The sequence below is a fragment of the Nelumbo nucifera genome, chromosome 4 (assembly GCF_055504915.1).
Source record: "Nelumbo nucifera cultivar China Antique chromosome 4, China Antique-T2T, whole genome shotgun sequence".
NCBI classification, from domain to species: Eukaryota; Viridiplantae; Streptophyta; class Magnoliopsida; order Proteales; family Nelumbonaceae; genus Nelumbo; species Nelumbo nucifera.
The window spans coordinates 24,367,709-24,391,133 of record NC_142652.1 but is presented as its reverse complement, the minus strand read 5'-3'; the positions used below and the strand labels follow the sequence as shown (position 1 = coordinate 24,391,133).

The window sequence follows — 23,425 nt, the reverse complement described above, 5'->3', positions numbered from 1 at the left end:
CGAAAGCGACAGAGAGAGAGAGAGAGATGATTTATTAATGGGCTTGGGCTGTTGGCCCATTTTCCATTCAAATGGGTTTCGTACCTGCTGCCCACTTGGATGAAAGGTTCTGGCAAACAAACAAATATAAGAATAAGATACACTTTCTTTGCCCAACGGCAAATCTTAACAAATATCCATATTATGCCCATATACAGGCACATAATAAAAACACTTCACTTGGAAGTTTCAGTCTATAACTAGTCTCTCAATGGATTACTTCCTGGTTAGCCTTTCCAGTGTTGTCATCTAATCTGTACATCAGAGTTCTACTCCTACATACAACAAAGCGAAGGGAAGAGATAAAACTTCTTCCCGTCTTCCTTTTCTACATGAGTGAGAAACATAAATTACATATATCAGATCAGCAGCTGAGAATATGAAGCATGATCATGATCATCACCAACCAACTCCACTGGGTCCATATCTTCCCCTTCCTGGTAGACTTGTATGTCATATCTCCCTATTCATTCCTGATTCTTCCACACATTCTCCCATCTTTATTTCCTTTTTATCTCTTACTTTGGTTTCTTGTCAAACCCTGTAGAGCCATTATCAGTGATTGCAGTAGCAGATTCCATCAGCTTCTCATAGTCAACCTCAGCTGACTGATACTTCAACTTGAATCCACTCTGGATCCATGATCGTATGCAGAGGAGGGATTGCATGTTGCCATGGGGTAAACAGAACTTTTGTTTGTCGACTTCATCACCTTTTCTGCAGAACAGCTCATCAGGTGCCACAGAGGTTGCCTGAACAGCCAGGAAATCTCGAGCCATCACAGAAAGCCGTGGGTATCTTGTGCTGTTTGCCTTCCACCACTCTAAAACATCTGTAGGAATGGGAGCAGGAGGTTCGGAGAGATACTGGGTGAGTTCATCTGTGGCTGTGCTCATGCTCACCCTGCGCCTCTTACGAGCAATCTCCTCTGCAAAAGAGACACTACCTCCATCTTCACTATCCTGAGCAGTGTAGCCATTGGCCATGGCAGGGAAATGACTGGTAGAGTAATTTCTCATAAAATGGTTCCTTGCTTCTTCAAGGTTGTTCTCTGAATTTAAACTCTCAGGGATAAGGTCACTCTTGATCCTGGGATCAAGGATTGCAGCCATATATGTGAAAACATTATAGACCTGACCATTGTAACTCCGGGACTTCTTCGCCATGTCCTCAGCCGTACTCTTGAGCCAGTCAGGATTATGACGGGAGTCCCTACAGGCGGCAATCATCTCAGAAACATGGTCCATGAAGAAGAGAACCAGCCCAATAGTGAGGACTTTGCTTGTGCAGATGTTATTTGTGGTCTTGTAGAATGGCTCTAGGTATGCATGCATGATATTGATAGCATTCTTCTCTGCAGGGCTCAGCAGCATATTCCTATTCCCAAGAGTATCCTCGTGATTCCTAATAACAGCATCCATTGATTTGCTGGCCTGCATAGTATCCCAATTCCAGGTTGGTCACTAAAATACTGGAATAAACAATAATGGCCCAAAAATTAGACAGTGGTAGCAAACATGGCATAGGAGCCCATTAAGGACAAGACTAATTACCTTACGCACAATATCGAGCATCAAGTAATTTCCACTCCACCGGGTCGAAGCATCAAGAGGAAATTTCCAGGAACCTTCTTGATAAGCTGCTGTTGTTTTGTTGAACTCCTCTGAAATCTCAACGGATGCATTCATTTCTAATACAAATTCCCGGATCTTGGATATTACTGGTTTCACAGTTCTTAATCCATCCTCTATAATCAGGTTCAGTGTCCGAGCCGCACATGGGATGTAGCAGAAGGGTACTACCTTCTGACCATCCAAATGCATGGCATTCTGACTGTTATCATGTGTGCATGAGAGGATCCTGCTTTCAATATTGTACATCTTGAGTACCTTGACCAGGGATTGATATATGTTTGTGCCTCCACAGGGGTAAGGTATGTGAGAGATATCAAGAAGAATATTATGGAGGGACCAATTCTCATCAATCCAATGGGCTTTCACACTCATGTAGGAGACCTGCTCATAGGATGTCCAGAAGTCGAGTGTGATCGAGACTCTAGAATTTACTTGTTCCATATATGCTTTTACATCATCCCGCATGCTCTTAAACACCTCAAGGATAACTGCTTGGAACTTTTGACCAGTCCAAAATTTGACTGATGAATTAAGGAATTTGAAGGAGTTTGACAGCCATTCTTCCTCCAAAGTGGAGGGAGGAAGAGAACCCAGAATTAGAAATTTGAGTAGCAACCAGTTAAGATGGTCCAAGTCCACTGAGGGCGGTTTAACTTGAGATTGAGGTTTCTTTGTTACGGGGCTAGGCTGTGGTGCTGTGTTATTGACAGCATCCCCAACCCCCATCTTATCGTATCCAGGGTGACGATGATTTAGGTGCCTTCCCAGATTACCTTCACAAAGAAGAAAAATAGATAAAACACATAATGATTACTGAAGACAAACTTTTAGGTGAAACAGAGACAAAATCATAACCCCAAACGAGGACATTAGTTGTTGAGTTGGGCTTCTTTAGGAGCAGAAAAGTTCTTGCAATGGAATATTTCAGCTATATTTTCACCCTTTTACCTCTTTAATTCAAAACAAAAAGGCAGCCTTCATTTTTTCACTATGGAAATTCACTATGATGAAACATCATCTAATGCACAGAAATTACCAGTGGCAGTTGAAATAGAATAGCTTTGCTTGCAGAACTTGCATCTTCGACTCTTCCCATCAGGAGCAGTTTCAAAAAATTTGAGATACAATGATGTCATTGACTTTTTTCTGGGTTTTGCTGGAGGAGCTACATTCCCTTTCTCTGAAGAACCCAGGCCAATATCTATTGGATCAATACTTGGAATGAGGGTCATGTCCATCATGGCCTTTGGTTCCATATCTGCTCATAGTGACAAGTAGAATTATAGGGAAAGTGAACAATGTTAGATCTCTAACAGCCAGAAATCCTCACAAGAACATACACGCAACATGAAGTTGGGATTTTCTCTCTCAGTCCCCAATCAGCAGTAACACTCTATAATCATTTGACAGACAAATATAAGCCACTGGAGGCAAACCAACGCCAAAGAATGAATCAGTTGCAATATGGAAAAATACCCTAGGAGAAAATATGGCAACAAATCACTGGCTCAAGCATTACCAGTCCTCTAGAGCAAGTTAACCACCTGAGTTAGGGTAGCATGAATATATGTTGACTTAGTTCACTAAATATTGAAAGAAATAACTCCATGATAAGATAACAATTAATTTCAATGAAAACAAGAAAAGTAAATGGAAGATATAGGAGACTTTTTATTTGAAGAGCAAGAAACTCTACGATATAGCATTTATTTATCTTCTTCTGCTGTACACATATAAGGTCTAAACTCCATTAGCTTCATAAGAAAACATCCACTTTATTAGACCATGTATTATACCTCTGCTCCTAAAGGAAATGATAGTGTAAATTGACTTAAAAACAAATAAATACAAACAGTTTGTATTTTGTCAACATCCCCTTGGTTGATAGGTGCTGAACAATATGAGTCAATTATTTCCTTTTTCTTGGTATCCACATTCAATTACTCACTAGTTTTTCATGTAACATGCCCCCTTCTACAAATGGACCTTGCAGTAGCCCCACATCGAGGTGTTTTAAGGGGTGTTCAGTTTGTGGTTTTGTTCTTTATGCTATTTGTATGCTATCCATGGTTCCAGAGCTAGCAAAATGGCATTTTTTTTCACATATCTTTTATAGCTTTTTCAACTAGGAAACATGGTTCGCTGATGTAAGCTTGCCGTGCCAGTTACATGGTGTATATCACACACCAATATGGCTCCAGTCATAATGCCTCTGACTGTACGACTAAAGGTAAATAGTGAATGTCAATGTACACATGAATCATACAATCAATGCCCACATATCATGGTTCAGAAAATGAGACATGACTAGAATAACCTCTTTTGCATTGTGTTCCATTGTCATTTCAAAAAAAAAGAAAAAAGACTGTTATGGTTCTGGAACCATACTACCCTTTTTCACAACCATGAACCGAATACTACCTTAATTGTGATAGCAGTACTGCTTTTTTCAGGTTTTTTAATCAATAGAGACTACTTTTCAGTTTTATTTGTGGGCCTAGTGGGGAATTGGATACTACATTGTAGTGGGCATAGGCCTCTCAGGTACAATTTCTTCTGCATTTTTTTTGCTTTGTGGAGTTTCTATGGCTACTCTGCCATATGCTCATCGTATACTTTTCACTTCAATTTAATATAATATGTTTATTAATAACCAGACAGCAATAACAAGAAGAACAAATTCATCAGAATAAAACCCAGTATCATCTACTCAATTTTGGGATCCCTTTAGCCAACACTGCTGAATGTTTTTTGAACAGTTGGGCAAGCTATGCTGATATAATCTAAAGTTCAACGACATGTATGCTTTAATTTACACAACAATGGTTCAACAACCAGCTAGTTGAGATTCAAGATTTAATTTACACACAATGGTTCAACGACCAAAGATTTTCTAGGAATATCTTTAGTAGACACCAATGAAGCATTTCCATAATAAGCTGAGATTCAAGATCAAGTTTTTATAGGGCTACATGTTCCGGTTCTGATGCTTCACAAGTACTAGAATGGTTCTAACTTCTATGGTTTACACCTACAAGAAGGGATAAAGGTGATGATTCTAATATTAGAAAGGAATGTCCAAAGGTGTACGGTGTGGTCTTACAAAGCTGTCAAGGCAATGCCCGGGAAACTAGGCAAGTTTAGATTTTCACCTTTCTCCATTCTTTTGAAGGTTTCATAAAAGGCACTCATACAACTTCTTAAGTACTAGCCTGGGCAATAAGTTGGGCACCTAGGTGACTAATGTTGCGAAGTGGCTTACAATATTAAATTACACAATTAGGAAAATTTTAGTTTAAATAAGGAATTGGGAAAGACTACAGACAATTTAACTCAAGTTAGAGTTGGAAGTAATTTGGTTGACAATGGAGAAGAAAGAAACTCAGCAATATACACAAAATATGCAGAAGCTTACAGAGGATTTCAAAGGAGAGAGGAAGGTTGATGTTAAAGAAGAGCAAGAGCATGATGAGGAGCAGGAAACAGGAACTGACCAAGATGGAATTGAGTCTGCAAATGTGTCAGGGTTGATAAAGGTTAGCTGATGGTAATTAGTGGGAAAGAAGGTTAGGAAGGCACAAGCACTCACACTATAAAAGAAAAAAGAACCATAGAACAAAGCCCAGAAATGGTCACCCCCTCGTCGAAGGACTTCCCAAATCTTGAAAAAGGAAGAAGCAGAGTAACAATGGTTGGGGGACAGCCATTTATCTCCATCGTCCATAACTCTGGCCCGTTTGGCATTTGGAAGACAGCCTTCATATGCACCAAAACAGAGAGATTTGGAAACTCTCTCAGTGAAGCCTCAGTGAGAGAGGCAGAACCTACAGAAATAACAAATCTTGTAAACTCTCTCAGTGAAGCCTACATCTCTCCTTCAACCCCTAACCTTCGGATTTGGAAACCCAACCCAAATGGCAAGTTCACTACCAACTCCTACTTCAAGACACCACCTTCTCCGCCAAGAAGGTATGGAATACTCATATACCTCCTAGAGTTTCCTTCTTCATTTGGGAGGCCTGCCTACAGAAACTAAATACCTATGATGTGTTACAAAAGAAGTTCAGAGGCAGATGCATCTCCCCACATGTCTGCCCCCTCTGCCTCAACAATGGCGAGACAGCGGAGCACCTTTTCCCTCACTGCCCATTAGCAAGGAAAATCTGGTGTTCCTTTCTCAGTCTAGTGGGACTCAACTGGATATTCCCAAACCAAGTCATATATCTACTGCAACAATGGCACTGCAAAGGCCTTGGAAGTAGGGGCAAAATTTATTGGAGCACGGTGACCCACACAGTGTTATGGGGAGTCTGGGAAGAAAGAAACAACAGATCCTTTGACTCTAACATCCTGTCCTAGGGAGTAGAACCAGTTAACTCTAAGCTTTGATGGCAGTGCTCAAAAGTCCACAAGTCAAGCAGGAGTTGGAGGAGTAATCTGTGGGAGTGGGGGAAACATCCTTTGGGCTTTCAGTGGTCTGATTGGGAGAGCTGATGCCACCAAGGCAGAGATATTAGCTGACCTCACAGGTCTTTGTTTCATCAAAATGTTAGGCCTTTCCTCTTTATCAATCGAGGGCGACTCAGCTAACACAATAAACTGGTTAAGGCAGAGGACTGGAGGCCATTGGAGGTTTGCTCATCTGCTGGCTGAAGCCAGAGATATTCTAAATACCCAGAATATGAAGCTGGTTTGGATTCCTAGGGTGGAGCCCATAGAGAAAATATGTTTTCTGATGCTTCTCTACCTATGCAATTCTGTTTCTGCCTTTCAAGGCCTTGTACTTTGTTAACTTATTTCAGACTCAGTTAACCTTCAATATATTCTGTTAACCTTTCTTCAAAAAAAAAAAAAAAGATTTTCAGATGAAACACATCTAAATTAATAAAACAGTTGATCTGCAAGGTGGTGGAGGTCAGTAAATTATAGGATTTGTTTTTCTTGGGAGGTGAAGAGTTTGTGAGGTAGACATTTAAAGAATCGGAGGGAAGTATCCGATGAAAACTAATTTGGATTTGAAGTAGCTGGCCTTAACTTAGGGCCAGAAGATGCTCTAGACAATAGGAGGCCAAGGTAAGAGATAAGTGTTGTTGACATAAAGGGGGGAGAGGTGGAAGCTTCACTGACCTTTGAGAAGAATACAATTTTGGAGCTAGATAAATTTACAATTGCTCTATGGATCTGAATTGAAAGAATCTATTAGGATCCCCAATGCAGTAAGACATTCTAGAAATCAGAAAAATTGTCAAACTGTCAAGGTTTCAAAAGTATTTTGCAAGGATAAAACGAAGATTATTTGGGATTGGGCCTAGCAAGAAGATAAAGAAGTCAAAGAGAGATTCCAAGAAAAGCAATGAGGTTCTGATCCAAGCTAAGGGAGAAGCTGCCTGGCAATGATTATTGGGAGCATGAATAGGGAATGGCAACAGGGCGGATTTGGGAGGGATTTGTAAATTCTAGACCAAAACCCATAGCGGGTTGGATTTTCAAAATGCAAACCCTCCTTGCACATGACAATGCATAACCCTCCCCAATCCTACCCTCTCTGCATTTTGAGGGTGGGGTGGGTCAGGTTGACAGGTTGGGTCCAAAACTCACAAACATCAGAGTTTCCAATTATTTGATTAAAAATTGTACAAAACAGATAAACTATCAATTGTCCTTCACAATATGCGGGTTGGGGAGGGTCGGTTTTAGCCTAACACCAGTCCCACCTGTATCCGTCGGGTTGTAAAATCCCAAAACCCACCCCACCCCAAAATCCATTTTTCAAGCAAAGAAAACCTTCCCTGTCAAGGAAGTGGGGGGTTTTGGTTCTTTATGGTTTTGTACTTTTGTTTTGAAGTATTGGCTGGCCCTAGGGTTAGGTTGGGTTAAGGTTTTTGTTCATCTCTTGGGTGACTGGTGGTCACTTTTCTTGTATCTTCTTTTGCGTTTTTAATAAATTTTATTTTATTACCCAAAAAAATATTAAGTTACGCAATGATACACTAAATCATAATTAATATAACACATTAAAACATGATTTTCTATTTGTTGACTTCACCTTCCTTTTTGTTGGAGACTTAGGGTTCAGATTTCAGATTTGCTCCTTGGTTGGCACTTAGGATTTGGACTGGAAGAAAGAGCAACTTCTTCTGTTTTATCACTTTCAGCTGCTGCTTTGGTACTAAACAAGGGGCTCCTCCCCCTTCCTTTTTGTTTATTTTTTAGTGCTAAAACAGGGCTAAGTTTATATTTAAATGGCCTTCTATGAATATCATGATTGTTTATGCTTTCATACAGAATTTGTGGTTATTTGATTATATAATTGCTAATTGTTAGTGCAGAAGATTTCTGGTTACTATGCAAAATAGGTATTCCCTGGTTGCCTAGCTACACCTTGGCACCCTGACAACTATGGGACTTTATACTATTTTTGTATAGAAGATATGCACAGTGAGGCTTCTATGATATTAAGAAAAGGTTAAGTGATTTTAGGTGACCAAGTCTGAATCATTTTTGGGTCTAAGAAGGGAGTGTTATTTTGTTTGGTCTCGGGTGGCCGGTTGAGTGGACAAGAATGTAATGATTTGTTTATTGATAATTACTTTGTTAGTGTGGTGACGGTGTTTCTGAGAGGGCTTTGGTGTTGGGCATTATATACCTTGATGGTGATGCCTTATCACCAAAGCTTGTACCCTCTGTAGTCTGTCCTTTTCTCTCTTAATATCAAAAGGAAAGTGAAATGCTTTTCATTCCCAAGTTTTAGGAATGGAGGGAGAAAGTTACAACAGCTGAAAGATGACCCGATTCAACACATTTTACACTAAAAAACAAGTTCAGTTCTCCTACACTTAATGCCTTCCACTAAGGCAGACATTAACCAATGAAAATTCATAAAAAAAATCACAGGGGTGGTTTTGATTGGTTAAATTCACAAACATGATAGTGGGTGGGTAGCATACCGAAATATCTCATGTTTGAGCGTTTGACCAATCAAAGCCACCCCCATGACTTTTGATGAATTTTTATTAGTTAGTGTACACCTTATTACAAGACATTAGTGTATGCCAATAGTAGCCCCTAAAAAACTGATACACAATCTTACAAATACCCTTCCTGGATCAGGTGACCTGCAATAAATAATCCTCTAGCCACTCATTCCCTAGCAAGATTGCAAGAGCATCTGCCAGACTGTTGGCAGATCTAGGCCCCCAATTGAATGAGCAATTTGGATGAGATCCAATATACCAACTTCCCTTATCATGTACCTAAGGATCCAAGAACCATGTTCTCCTGCTCATTGTTATTAAAAATTCTTTCATTTCATATACTCCAGAAGATTGCTGCTCCGGTATAGTGCTACATCAATTTTCACAATCCTTGAAGCAGAGGATACATGCATGAGGGAGCAAATGCCAAAATGGTCTTCTTCTTCTCTAAAGCGTATTTCTAATATTCATTATCTTCTTTGAGGCTTTCCAACAAAAATACAAAATGCTTTGAACTTAGGGGGAGAAGGGCCATTCCACACAACTTTGACTGGGAACAGTAGGGGATTAGTGGGGAAAGGTATCAAAAGCTTTGTAAATATAACATTATGTAAAGATGATATTTGCAAATATAACATTATGTAAATATAACAAGTGTATTTTATTGGGTCTACCCCAAATTCCAAATCCAACCCTTTCACAGGCATGTTAAAGGACACACTAGAATGCATCAAAGACAACATCCCACTACCTAGAACAAGACTTTAAACACAAGAGCTCAAGTGTAGCCCAAGGAATGTATATCACAAAAGCAGAAGTAAATATAAGGGGAAACACTAAAACAACCTTTAAAACATAAAAGTAAATGACAAAAGTCAGATCAACTGGAAAAAGGAGTGTCAAGACAAGCTTTTTCTTTCAATGGTTTAAACTGGAAAACCAAATCATGTCTGCAGGTAGTGCAATTTTGAAGCATGATAGAAACATCATTACCTTTTAAGCTTTTAAATGCATTATTAACATTCCACTCCATTAGGTTCCCTGATTTCCCACTGACAGTTCCTGCCTGACAATCCAACAGATTTTGTCAAAAGAAAAAGATACAAAAATATGTAGAACTTACAAGAAAAGATTCTACCATTTTAATTGCAGGGAAATGGACAAAAAGAAGATTATTAAGAAACTACATTGGAGAAATGCACAGATTGATACTGATTTCTATACAATGGGAAGCCTTCTTAAAGAACAAGGTGCTCAATTACTGGATAAAAGAATCCCCTTAGATTATCATAAAATAACTAAGAGGGTATTTGATGTAAATGGATTTTTCTACTGTTGCATTTAGCAAACTTGCCACATTAGTGTTTTAGTATAAACAGGAAAAAAACGTTTTTTGATGCCCATTAATGCAAATAAAAAATAAATAAATAAATAAAACCCAATCAGGGTACTATTACATTGTTGATTATGCTCAAACACAATGGTTAAAATTACTAAAATACCAAATACTGTCTAAATATGTGCAAAAACTTCTAAAGATCAAATTCTTAAATGCTAGGATGTAATGTGAAATAAAATAAATAATGTCATTGGCGTTTCTCCAATGATCAAGATGACTTGTGGAGACACCACATTGCTACCAAGTAGTATTTGGAATTTTGGTTGGGATGTAACAGAGATTAGATCTTCTTTCAGATGTAGCCTTTGGCAAGTCACAAAAAGTTTATCTAAATTTTAAGGCACAAAAGTTAGAATGGAAGATGTTTCTAATACAAGAGTATAGACTGATGTCTAGTGCAGCAGAAGACCTCACATGGAATGCTTCCCTTCTCATATCCTCATTGCTGAAGATTCAAAATGCTCTTGCTCAGATGACAATGGAGCTATGTGGTAGCCACGGTTAAGGAGGAACCTTCATGCTAGGAAGCTGATGGTTTTTCTAGTATTTTCAGATTTGGTGATCAGCAACCAGATCACCCTGATTCTTTCTTTTTGCGGTTTAATACAATACCTTACCTTTTTCAAAAAAAAAAAAAAAGGGCTGATGGCTTTTCTTGTCTTTCAGATTTGCTAATCAGCAACCAGATTAATCCTAACACACCAAACACTATAGTTTGGGCAATTGATCACCCTGATTCTTGGTTAAGCCTTTCCCTTGCTTTATCATTGCCCCAAGCATTCCTTCCTCCTGGACCATCATGCCATCTGGATCCATGCTGTGCCCTCCAAGATTTCTTTCTTACTGCTGCTTGGATAAATGCCTCATTGTAGAGAGCTTCATTAGTAGAGGACATAGTTTAAAATGTCCCTAATTTCCATGACATATTTCCATTTCCATGGGTAGTGACACGAAATTTTACCAGAATCAACATTTCCCCAATGAACACTACCAGACAACAAATAGTTTCCACAACATATTTCCATTTTCACTTCCATGGGTAGCGACATGAAATTTTACTGGAATCAACATATTTCCTAGTGAACACTACTAGTACTATGTGGAGTCCAAGAAATAGTATTATAACATAAGTTGGTACAATGTTGTATATATGTTAAGTAACAATTTTATTGTCTGCCTAACTTACATGTTTACCACTTTGAGCTAGCTCAAATATTCATTTTAAACATGAAGTTAAATTTTAGTTCTTTGTTAGTGTAATAGATTATTAGGTTGATCTATTACAATCATTTACATTTTCTATAAGTTAAAATTTTGCTTTAACTCATTTTATCATGAAGCTCTGAATCTTAAAGTATACAGGGCAACTTCAGAATGTATTCTTTTGTCTATAACCTTAGTTTCTTAGCTTTGTTTAATGATTTGCAACAAGATAATAATTTAAAAAGGTGTGCCTATTGCTTCTTTTGTCATTTCATAAAATACTTTTGTATATTTTGCTTATTTTAAAACGTTTCCACCATGTCTATAATTTTTACAATATTTCCGACATTTCTGACATGTTTCTTATATTTGGATGACCGACATTGACATTTTAAACCTTGGTAGAGGAATCTCTCTGCACTACACCCCTTGCTGGTTATGTCATTCTGAAACTGAACCTACAAATGACTTGCTAGTACACTGTAGCTTCTCCATGCAACTATGGGCCCATTTTCTTAGTAATTTCAGGGTTCTTGGTGCTTTCCCCTATTGATGGGGAAGCTCTTTTCCTGCTGGAAACTGGGGAACTTAAGTAGAAGAGGTTCTGTTATATGGAGTATTAGTCATTTAGACTATCTGGAGGAAAGGAACTATGAAATTTTTTATAGTAGGCAGCAATCTGTTGAACAGGTTCTCAGAAATGTCATTGGGATGGTTCATTCATGGCTTTTTGTTCACATGATCTCCAGTGGAGTTAGAGCTCGGCTTTCTTTTTTCTTTTTTCTTTTTTTTTTTAATTTTGAGTCACTGTTCAACTCTTACTGATCATTTATGTTTTCAAGCATGGCTTCTGCTTTCACTTGACTACATGAATAACATCTTGATTGGTCATCACAAAGAAGGCACAGTAGATGTTCAGGATCATCAAGTCTTAGCTAGGACAGCTTTTGAGAATTTGTGGCACTGGGCTGATCATCATCTTGTCTAGCTTTCTTTTTCTGCTATATCAAAGAAAAGAAGACGGAATAGAAAGGAACCCAGAAATTAAAGACCTTATTGATCCCATGTCAAAGACTCAAAAATAATCCAGAAACTTTAGTTTTCTTTGAAAGAAAAAATATTGCTCATGAGTGACATTGGGTTGAACCAGGTTCCAGAAAAATAAAAACTAATTTACCCAATTGAGCATGTTTTAGCCAATATATCATTATTACTGACCCAAATTTATAGTTAGACGTTTTTCTCATATCTGAAGAGAAAAACCAAGTTATATAATTAGGCTCTCAGAAGGCATGGGCTTCTCTGTCCTACCATGACCATCCATCCAATTGTTATCTAGTCTATCTTGATCTTGTGCTGTCAGAAACCACATTTGTAATCATTACTCTTGATGTTAAGAACTAAAAATGACTTTGCAACTCTGGCACTGTACAAAACTGTAAAATATAAATCAAAGCCTGCCATCAAAACAAGAGTTTGTACATCAAATGTGGAGAGCTCTCCAAAGAATTGTTTGTTTCATTATGGTCTGGGCAATAAGACCTACAATAAAGGTGAGATGCTCATTGGTGCATACGTTCAAAATCTCAAATTGTAGCAACTGTCTAGAGTCTAGACTATTACTATTCCATTGTTTCTTGTTTACTTGTATGCATCTAATGATTGGTAGCATCTTAATTCAATGGATACATCTGCAAAACCTAGATGGTTAAGTACATAAACTGTGATCACTAAAAAGATATCGACAGGAACGACACAATTGAGGTTCATTCTACTGATAGGATCGGCAATAAGCTTCTATAATTCGAACAATTAAGAACGATAAGTGACAAACGCTCCAATAAGCTAACCACACTAAAAATAAATAAAAGTTAAAATACTCATAGAACCATCCTATATACTATTGAAAGCACAAAAAGTCTACTAGAAGAAGCATTTGCAAATTGTGATTACAAAAGTGAGCAACTTTTACCTCAAAGTTCATTGAGCTAGCAGCAAAAGTTTCAGAAAGGGCCGGCAGGGTTACTTCACCCTTCAAGTCCACTCCGATGAAAGACAATCTAAACAGCACGGAACAAGAAAAATCAAATTTGACGCAAACACTGACAATTAGGGTTTCCGAACAGCAAGGAAACCCATTCACCATGTGACGTACTTGAAGGCTTCCTAGCCGGACAGCGACATCGCTGATGCTCGATTGAAATACTGAACGGGAACATTCAATTCAACACAAAGAAGTAGTAACAGGAAAAAGAAGACCCAAATGAGAGATTGGGAACACGGAGCAGAACGATGAGTTGCAGAGAGTTACCGCGGGAGGGAGAAAGTGATGACTGGGGGAGACGAAGCCGGATCGAAGCAGAATCTGAGCCGATCTGAGCCGAGCGAGACAAAAGAGCTAAGAGAGAAAGAAGATAGATCAGTCGTTTAGAGAGAGAAGAGAAGTCGAAGCTTCTTGTTTTAGCAGAGCCGCGACGCTTAAGGAGCGATTTCTCCAATCCATCCAACTCCAATCTGACTGACGCCTTCTCGACGGCTTAACGACGCCCCGCTTGCTTTATTTATGGACAGCAGAGTCTGAATTCCAAAAGCGTGGCTCGGCTGGCCGATCATGCGAATGGTCGGTCGGCTCGCGACTCGACCGGATTATCGATTCATTCGGGTGCCGAGTGCCGACACCCAGCCGATACTGTGCAGCAGCGCCGGGCTAAGACCGTGAATCACGGCCCTCGATGTATTGATGTGGTCCACTTTGATTTCAAGGTTTTAGCCCAGTGGAGTAGCCGATAAGCTGACCGTTCTTCTTCAAAAAACAGTGGGGCTACTACACATTTTTATACTGCTGAAGTGCTGAGAGAGAAAACAAAGCGACAAAATAAAAAGGGTAGTTTCGTCTTAGAAAAAAGAAAAGTGGAACGCAATCACGCAATAGGTGGCCCACCTTCCAAAGCCCCGGATTCCTAACTCCGAAAGTCCAATCCAAGTTGACATTTTTAACCTTTTAAGGTGAGGTCAGAGCCTCAAAGGTTTCCTTTTGGGCCAAGTGGGCCCAAAGATATTTGGGCTGTTCACTGAAAATTCAAAATGAAGCCATCTCTGTAGAAGTCTCTGGCTTGGCCCATACGAGATACATGGCTACAAGCTTTGTGTATATGTGGTTAGAACTAAAAAGTAAAAATCATGCAGCAGCGCCTTTATAAGCTAGAGTCCGGCTTTCTTCTATGTTACCAAGCCCAAGGCCAGTTAGCAAGAAAAATAAATAACAAAAAAAGCCCAAAGGCCAAAGGGGTTGGACTCGCAGGCTTGGCTCTATCTAAGGTCCAAATAAAATGGATTGGACTTCAAACCATGGTGGACTCTGTATTGTTTGAATGGTCGAAGTTCCCCTCTTTTAATCTGATATAGATTATGGACCAATCTTTTCATGTGGATCCATGTTCACAAGAACTTGGCAAACATTTTAATGTTAACTTTCAATTTGAGAATGAAGACGAGGAAAAATTAGTTTGTTTGGTGAGTTACATTATAATAATAATAATAATAATAATAAATAATAATAATAATAAATGAGAGCAAAATGAAGTGGTTTCCACTTAATATAAAATGAGCGAATACAGGAAAAGGGTTACTTGTTTGGGAGTATAAGGTACAAAGCAAGATGGTGTGGTCCCCATTTTATATAAGAAAATATTGAGGTAGGAGGAAGATGATGTTTGCATCAGTTTTTGGGATGCAAATTTTGTACCAAAAAAGATCTTCATTTTGAGTGTATATAAGAAAATATTGAGGTAGGAGGAAGATGATATTTGCATCAGTTTTTGGGATGCAAAATTTGTACCAAAAAAGATCTTCATTTTGTGTGAGCCACTGAATTTTGGAGGAAAAGGAAAGAATAAAAAAGATGAAGAGTGATAGTTTAGACTTTAGACTTTTTTTATTGGAGGGCATTTTGGTCTAAAAATTTTAATATTTTTCCCGCTGACCAAATTCAGCATTATTTTCAAAAGATTATGTAATTCGTCAATTAAGGAAATTTCATCCCAACACAACACAATCTGTTGCACACCTCATTATAAGATTGGGACCCACCTTGTATGATATGTGCAGACATTGATTATGTTGGAATGTGTTGAAACAATTTTTTATTGGGAAGAGTTCAGACTCCATCATTTTTAGCAAAATTTTGAAGGTGATTGAAAATAAATGTTATGAAATTCGAACCAATGGCTATAGTAAAAAAGCAACATTAATATAAATTTTAAGTATATATACTATCTGAGGATGTAGATTATTTAAATCGAATTGAAATTTATATGAGGCCAGATGGGGTGGATTATTCAGATTGTGTTGTTTTTCTTCTGTAGGTGTTTGTCCATCTCAATGGTTTCATTTTTTAAAACAAAAACAATTGCTGAGGAGAAACAAATTTTCTTCTTTGCTTGGATATGATCATATGAAAACAGCATAAAACATATGTAGTTATTTTGAAGTACATCACACGTTTTCTGAACAAAACATTGTACATGGGCCTAGACTTCTTTGTCCCTAACAGCATGGCATCTAGCCACACAACATGAACATATCCACCTCTCGTTGCACATAAGAGGTTGTTACTCATGGGTCTGGATCTGCTGAAAGCAAAAGGTGTGCAAACATGCTGAGAGCACGGCATCCAGTCACACATTGGAAACATTTTTTGTATTTGTGTGTTAAATTCATGGGAAGATGTTCTAATAGATGCTATTATATACTGTGTTTCAATGCATCCATACACTTTTTTTTTTTTATTTCAACAGTCCTATTTGTTATTTCAAATGATAAACTATTAGGAACATCTCTTGTACTTATATGTTAAATTCATGGAAAGATAATCCAAGATGTATGACTATACGCTGTGCTTTCAATATGTTTACACACTTTTTCACTTTCAGCAGATTCTATCTCACTACTTATTATTTCCAATGATAATTTATGATGCTGAAAGAACCTTGGCAGTTATGCATGTTGTCTTACTCGGTTTTACATGCCCATTAAAACAATAAGTAGCGGATTTACCTTAATCAGTTTTGCATGGATTTTCCTACGTGGACACCCTACATATTCCTAATAGCACTTCTAAAATTTTATGAAATATTTTTTTTTTATTTCTTTACTTTTTTGACATTAGTGAAGAGCTAATGTACTAGATAAATGTTATATATTTATATCAAATATCATAACAAGGGTGATATTTCTTTAGGTAATATAATGTTGGTGTAAGTGGGGTGGTAAGGCAGAGGATATTGGTCTCACTGAAGGACAGAGGATGATCAGAGGACTGTGTGAATAGGAAGAATCTTAGTGAGGAGGGAGATGGGGTGTTGCAAGGGAGGGTCGGGAGGCAAAGAATCTCTCCCAGTACTCTTAAGGCGGATCGCTGAAACTATAGTGGGAAATGTATAAAAATGAAATTTTGAATTTTAGTAAGGAGGGAGATAGGGTGTTGCAAAGGAGGGTTGGGAGGCAAAAAATCTCTCTCAGTACTCTTAAGATGGATCGCTGAAGCTACAACGGGAAATGTATAAAAAGGAAATTTTCTTATTCGAAAAGTGAATCACGATTATTTGAATACCTAATGAATAAGCTTTATCAGGGTTTTGTCACGTGTCAATTGAGGATCTTTTAGGATTGGGATTTCCTTTACCTTGGAACTATCACGTGGCCTGTTTCTGACTACAACTCTTGCATGCCTGCTTGCAGTCACGTGTTAAGAGCAAGACTCTTTAAGTGATGACATGTCTCGGTCACATGGCTTATTATGACGAGGCAAGCCACCATAGGCCATCACACCTACACATGAGGCGAGCTCTATTTGCTGAGGTTTCGAATAACCATGAACATGTATAAGGACATCGCGGTCGCGGGCATAAGTGATTGCATTCATTACTTTCAAGTGATTCCAAGTCATCACAAATGCAAATGTCTACGTTTGTGATTACGCGGCAACTTTATCGACAATCACAATACTCACCGCGGGCGCTGTAGTGGACTTAGTGGTTACCCCTGTGTCATCGTAATCTCCATCGCAATCTTCGTGATGCTGATCTACGTATACTTGAGAGTTGAAATCGAAAAAAAGCTCATTCTACGATTCTAAAGGGCTATTAGCCTAGATTTTGATTTTTTTTTTCTTTCAATTTGCTGTTAAGGTTAGATGCAAAAAAAACACAAAAAAAAAAAAAGTTCAGTATCCAACCACCAGAGGAACTCATAAACTGAACAACTGTTGTTTTGTCCAAACCGGAGAGACAGGATTAGCTGAGCACTACTGGCACTCAGGGATTAAAAATAATCAAATGAATTTTCTATCAACAATTGTAAATTGAATTGATGATGGTCGCACAAAACTACACGTTAGAAGCAAACTGTGAGTCAAACCAAACCAAACTGTAAATCAAACCAGACATCACCAACCACGCCCAAATCCCAATCATTCACTCAAAAAGAACCCACTTGTATTTTACAAGTCTACATGTTAAAGCAGTGGAATATTTCTGCTAGAGGCCACGTATCAAAAATCACCTAATCAGCCCAGACTCAAATCAAAGGCCACTAAAGTGAGTCTGGATGGGCTAGAAACAAATTTGTGCACAGCAGGCTAGGTGGCGTATCATATCAAGTTCTATTGGCTCGCCAAACAGTACGTCCGTTCCACAGGCGCCCTATAGCATGATACATGATTTTGAAAATTGGACCGGAAACGGTACCATTTTTACCATTGTTCTTGGGTCAAATGGTGTGCAACCCGGTACGATGGTTTTGGGGTCCAAAACTGAATCAAGAGCCATGACCGATTCCTGAGTCAACTAGTCCAACTTTTGGTCCGGTCTGATTTTCAAAACCATGGCATGATATGCTATGAAGAGCCAATGCTAATTCTCAAGAATGAATACGCCAGTATCCTATACACATATGATGTGGACTCCACATGGCCCCATGTCCACGGTATTCTTGATAGATTGCCTAACCCGGTGTGCACTACTTTGTTTCCAGCTCATTTGGCCCTCACTAAACTACATCACTCTCTTCAAATTATCAACTTGAAACTCGTCAGCCGTATTATTTTTATTTTATTCAATTAAATCATCCACTCAGCAAAATTGTTTGAAACAGTTGCTTATGTCAATTCCGTGGCCAAAAGAAGTGGTGGCAAGTGAAAAGCAAAGAAAAAAAACAGAAAAAGAGAAGAGAAGAAAAGGAAAAACGAAAAGTTACTTATAATAGAACTTTATAAAGCATCAGATTCATGTATGTACAAAGAAAGTGACAAGGCTGGACCTTAAATAAAATCACCCTTCTGATGTCAAAACCCAGGCCACTTTGTCTCATTACAATGACGTCTTTCTACCCATGTGGACACAGTTAGATAGGCCCGAGTCAGGCCCAGCCCATGATGTTATATAGGTTCAATCTGTGCACTGTGGGCATTAGACCGGATGCCCGAGAACCTCTTACTACTTTTCAACTGCATTCTTTTCTCCTCTTCCTTGATCTTCTCCAAATTATATGAAAAGGGCTTGGAAGAATTTGGTACGGAATCTTTTGCGGTGGGGCTTGAGTTGGGACGCTAGTACTACAAGCCAGTGGAAAATTAATGTAGTTAATAAACATAAATGGATAAGTATAGGGGCAATATCAAAGCATACTACCGGACCACCAAGTGGGTTAATCCGGTTCTGTCACCGAGTCAACCAATATCATAAAAACCCTTCTTGAATTTTTTCCGGTTGACCCGCTAACAGAATACAAAAGAAAGACTGTAAAATAAAGGGAAAAGGTATTCACCACAATCTAGCAATCTCGATCTGGGAGAATTCTAAACCCGTCGAAATTAGTGGTGTCGGTGGTCTAGTCGTCGTCGTTGATGAAGTTAATGGTTGTTTAATGGCAAGGATTCTGCAATTGAGGAGGTTGCTTGTTATGTTGCGGTGGGCCATGCCCATCCTGTGGACAAAATGTAAAAACGACAACTCTTTGAGTTTCAGTTGAAACAGTTTTCAGGCGTACTCAGTTTTTAATTTTCCCTCTCGTCGAGGAAGCATCGAGCATGCTTCCATATCAAGCTGTAGCTGAATTCCAAGAATTCAAATTTGTAGGTCCCATTCAGGGTCCGTTTTGGGGGCACCATGCTGGAGACCCTCTAAAATTGAATTGACTTCAGGTGACTAATGATGAATCAATCAGCCCAAAGTTGTAAACTGGAAGGCGGAAGCCTGAAGATTGATATGTTTCATCTTTTCATATGAGATTGATTGAAATTTGAAAGCGAATATGGGAAAGAGAAGAGAAATCACAGATTTACTTACTTGTAAAGAAAGCTCTGATCATGGAGTCCGACAACCAACGCCGAAGCTCCAATCTCCCTCACCGTCGACACAATCGTCCGACCCTCTAAATCACCTTCCCTGACGACAATCTCCACCTTCGCCTGCAAATTGAATCGATTCCAATTCATCTAAGGAATCTATAAACTTAGTCGAAGAAGTAAAGATGAATGAATTTTACTAGCTAGGAGAGTAAGGATCAAAAAGAAAAGACGGTATGTATATGCATACATCAAGCACCGTGTTGCAGATATCTTTGAAAGAGAGAGCCAATTGAAAGCCTCTCAATCGGAGAACTCTCTGTTTCTTCTTGCTTTTTGATCTTGAGGGGGGGAAAACGTGAAGAAGTATGATGGAGTCACCGTAGCGGAGCAAGTTCTGGAGAGCCCATTGCAGCGCCATTCGAGCTGCGTCTACATCCTCCACCACCACTAATATTTTCCCCATCTCTTTCGCCACCTCCAACCCCAACTCCTCCTCTACGACTTAAGCCTTAGGGTTTGAAAATTCATTCTCATCCTAACTTTATTTACTCTCTCTCTCTCTCTCGACACTTCCTTTTTTCCGTGTTCTTCTGTTTGTTTGCGGATGGTATTGAGGTTACAAAGAAGATTCTATCCATCAACGATGAGTCGATGACTTCTTAAATGGATCCATGTCGGCCTCCAAGGTGTACCCCAGGTCATCGAGAGAGTTGGGACACAGAAATGCTTAGCTGACGTGGTGCATATTAATACGGGAACATTCATTACACAGTGCGGCCAAGCTTTCCACGTGGCTAATTCGGGAACCCAACGGCGGCTTTGTTTCTTCTCTTTATATAAGTCTATTATATTAATAGCATAGTATAATATAATAAATAAGAATAATGTTGGCACGTCTATAGATTGACGGATCTCGGCCATCCATTTCATTGGTTGAAGTGTTCATGATAAAAAAAAAGGATGACGTGTTGAAAACTTTGAACGAGTAAAATGTAGGAAGCACAACGTGTGAGATGGGCAGTGGGCACATACCACAAAAGTTGAAGAGAAGAAGGTCAGGTCAGGACTCAGGAGAGGGCCCACCAATCGCCCGTATTTCCTTGCTAAAGATCCGGTGGGAATAGGATGGTGCTGGAAAGTGGAAACCGTAGAGAACGGATCATGCAATAATTTCCTTCAACTCTCTCTCCAATTCTCTGTGTTACAGAGTACAGAGAGACAGTTACAAATAAATCAGGGGCAGGGGAGACCCGAGGATGCCGGGGACAGAGCAGGGTGCACGCGTGGCTCACTGGCCATTCTATGATCTATCATCATCTACGGAGAGAGTGAGAGGTTCTGATCTCGAGCCTTTAGGCTTTGGGAGTGGTGCCGAGTTACCATCTCGAGTCTCGACAACCGAGTCCATCAATTTTATCGTCATCTTCTTTTCTGGGAGGACCGAACCGAGGACTCACTCACATGTAGATTGACAGGGTCAGAGTATAATAAATACACAAAGTAATGATACATTGAAGGGTGAATCCTAAAGCATGGTAAGGTTTGGCCCACTGGCCACCGGAAGGGAATACATGGTTTTAAAAACTGATTTGACCACTGCTTCTTGGGTCAACCAGTTCGGTCCTCCGGTTTGAATCCCAACCAAATGGTTTTGGAGTCCAAAACCGGACCGACCTTTCAATCCAGTCCAGTTGTCAAAACCACAGTCATGCCTTTTGGCAGTTGTGGGGGTGGCTACTGTTTGAAGACTGAAGAGTGAAGAGGGTAGAGCTAGATGAGGATCTATTCTTTATTGACAGAAATATTACTGAGAGCTCCTGAGCCTGACCCACCAAAATAATTAATTAATAAAAGGTGATTCATCATTCATGAATCATGACCAGACCAGCACAAAATGTTCAGAGGGCATGGGTTGAAATGGTGAAAAACAATAAATCAGAGGCCTCAGAATTTGCCAGAACAAATGGCACTGAATTTTGTAGGTCACATAAAGGAATTCCCTACCTCCCAAGTCCCAACTGTGTATGCTACCATAATAAATGCCTCAATTTTCAGGCACCCTAGAGAGAGAGAGAGTTAGAATCATTATTAACTTACTTTTAATAGCAGATGGATGAATATGATCTGTGCCGTTCATCCTACTTTGAGTTTGATGATAATCAGTTAATGTTAGATATCTTTTGTTTGTTATTGACATAGGATAAGAGTAGAAAAGTGTTTTCTTTTTTTTTTTTTTTTTTTGCCATAAAAGGGACCAACCAACATATAAGAACTTTTCCACCTCTTCTCCCCTCTTTGGGGCAGGGGAGGCGATTGGGACAGGCGCACAGTTGCTCACACTGGATGGTGGATTGTACAATCAGGTCACATTCTCTTTTGGGACAACAGGGCGGCAAGGCCCAAGTCAACACAACACAATACAATAACATGGGTTGCCTTCCCAACAGAAACAATGCAAGAAATAGAATTTAGACTCCGTGTAGAAATGGTTTTCTACAACTTTTTAAAATTGCGACACCAGGAACAAAACAAAAGTCAAATAAACATTCTTGAATCATGTTTTTGTTTTTGAAAAGTTGAAATGGATTGGTTTTATTTGAAAAGACATTGCATGTCTTTAAAAGTAACCATCACAAATATAAGACACGTAATAACCATTGTGTAGAAATGGATTGGTTTTATTTGGTTTCGAAAATGAAGAAGACACGTAATCATGGTTCAAAGTATCAATACGTATATAATAAATACAATACATAGAATTTGGGAAATTTATCAATTTTAGCTAATAGTAGCGGGTTTACATTATGATGGATTAAAGGGTGTGGATTGAAACTTAAATAAAGATTGATGCTTTTAAATGCTCAATAGTGAATTTTTTCAATATCAAATATATAAATACTTTAAACCATGCATATAACCAACAACAGTTTCTCTGTTTTTATTTAAGAATCAATTTGTTTTCAAAACCACCTGTTTTTTGTTTTGTTTTCGGAGCTCAGCAACAATAAAAAAAAAAAAAAACAAATGGAAAATACCCCTTAATTGGCTAAATTAACTGATTTAGACATTTCAATTGGTCCAATTGTCTACTTCAGTTTTGATGTGTCAACTGTCAAGGTCTAGACAGTGACCCGTTTAGAGCCGGCCATTTGGTAGAGTATGCAGATTCAGCTTACCTCTACAACATCAGCTAACTTGTAAGATTTGATATTATATATCGTTGAAAGAGGAATATATGTGCTTTATGAGAGACAGAAAATTGGGAAAATTATAAGAGGCCGGTTATCAAGGCTTTGTCAACTCAATTTAATTTTGCTACCAAACCAACCAATAGCACCACCAAATTAATTACTCAGAAGACAATCTGAAGAATAGAGTGACTAACAGAAGTGGTGACTGGTTTCAAATTAGAAGAGATGACTGAGTAACGAGCTTAAGGTAGTGGGCAAGCCGTCGGTCTTACCGTCTTAGAACCTGCCGAGGCCTGAGACCAACCTTTGGAACATGAATTCTCTCTTTTTTCTTTTTCCTTGCGATTTAGCTTTCATTTGTATGTTCAATGCTTGGGGCCTAGCTAGCCCTGTCATGTGTAGCTCCTCCTACTCCGAAGTCTGAATCTTCTTTCAGCCCTCAAAAAGATCAAACAGGAATATTGAGGATTTCAATGAGATTGACTAAGGTTTGGATGGGATGAAATTTGATACGTGGAACCTGCTCCTCAGACCCATGTATACAAACGGGTATGGACTATGGATAGCCAACAGTATATATATATAATGGTTTGTAGTCGATAAAACCCTGGGCAAAATCGACATTTCACGTTTTCTTT

General features: G+C 38.8%; 2 protein-coding genes across 7 annotated transcripts; both read right to left on the bottom strand.

Moving 5' to 3' along the window:
• Nucleotides 1-127: 127 nt before the first annotated feature.
• Nucleotides 128-14,049, bottom strand: LOC104603063 (BED zinc finger and hAT dimerization domain-containing protein). Of its 5 annotated transcripts, XM_010266996.3 has the most exons (7): nt 13,561-14,049; nt 13,405-13,454; nt 13,222-13,309; nt 9,641-9,713; nt 2,710-2,931; nt 1,593-2,446; nt 128-1,472 (listed from the first exon to the last, which is right to left on the bottom strand). In XM_010266996.3, exons 3-7 carry the CDS (start codon nt 13,231-13,233, stop codon nt 558-560), a joined length of 2,076 nt encoding a protein of 691 aa, XP_010265298.1. In that variant the 5' UTR covers nt 13,234-13,309; nt 13,405-13,454; nt 13,561-14,049; the 3' UTR covers nt 128-557. The 5 variants fall into 5 exon arrangements, with proteins under 5 accessions (XP_010265298.1, XP_010265297.1, XP_010265295.1 ...); XM_010266995.3 differs by having other exon boundaries at nt 13,405-14,049; XM_010266993.3 differs by having other exon boundaries at nt 13,222-13,454.
• A 4,437-nt stretch (nt 14,050-18,486) lies between these two features.
• Nucleotides 18,487-20,216, bottom strand: LOC104603066 (uncharacterized). Of its 2 annotated transcripts, none has more exons than XM_010267000.3 (4): nt 19,844-20,216; nt 19,595-19,716; nt 19,074-19,184; nt 18,487-18,861 (listed from the first exon to the last, which is right to left on the bottom strand). In XM_010267000.3, exons 1-4 carry the CDS (start codon nt 20,057-20,059, stop codon nt 18,750-18,752), a joined length of 561 nt encoding a protein of 186 aa, XP_010265302.1. In that variant the 5' UTR covers nt 20,060-20,216; the 3' UTR covers nt 18,487-18,749. The 2 variants fall into 2 exon arrangements, with proteins under 2 accessions (XP_010265302.1, XP_010265301.1); XM_010266999.3 differs by having other exon boundaries at nt 19,074-19,232; nt 19,844-20,205.
• Nucleotides 20,217-23,425: the final 3,209 nt, after the last annotated feature.

Bases quoted from the DNA above. Each gene is read 5' to 3' on its own strand.
- LOC104603063 (XM_019198706.2), bottom strand. From the start codon at position 13,395: ATGGTGAATGGGTTTCCTTGCTGTTCGGAAACCCTAATTGTCAGTGTT. The intron at 2,932-9,640 runs GTAATGATGTTT...CACTATGAGCAG, and splicing joins TGCATTTAAAAGCTTAAAAG to ATATGGAACCAAAGGCCATG. The intron at 1,473-1,592 runs GTAATTAGTCTT...GATACTATGCAG, and splicing joins TGCTCGATATTGTGCGTAAG to GCCAGCAAATCAATGGATGC.
- LOC104603066 (XM_010266999.3), bottom strand. From the start codon at position 20,059: ATGGGGAAAATATTAGTGGTGGTGGAGGATGTAGACGCAGCTCGAATG. The intron at 19,233-19,594 runs GTAAGTAAATCT...TTTTGTCCACAG, and splicing joins GATCAGAGCTTTCTTTACAA to GATGGGCATGGCCCACCGCA. The intron at 18,862-19,073 runs GTGAATACCTTT...ACTGGCTTGTAG, and splicing joins ATCGAGATTGCTAGATTGTG to TACTAGCGTCCCAACTCAAG.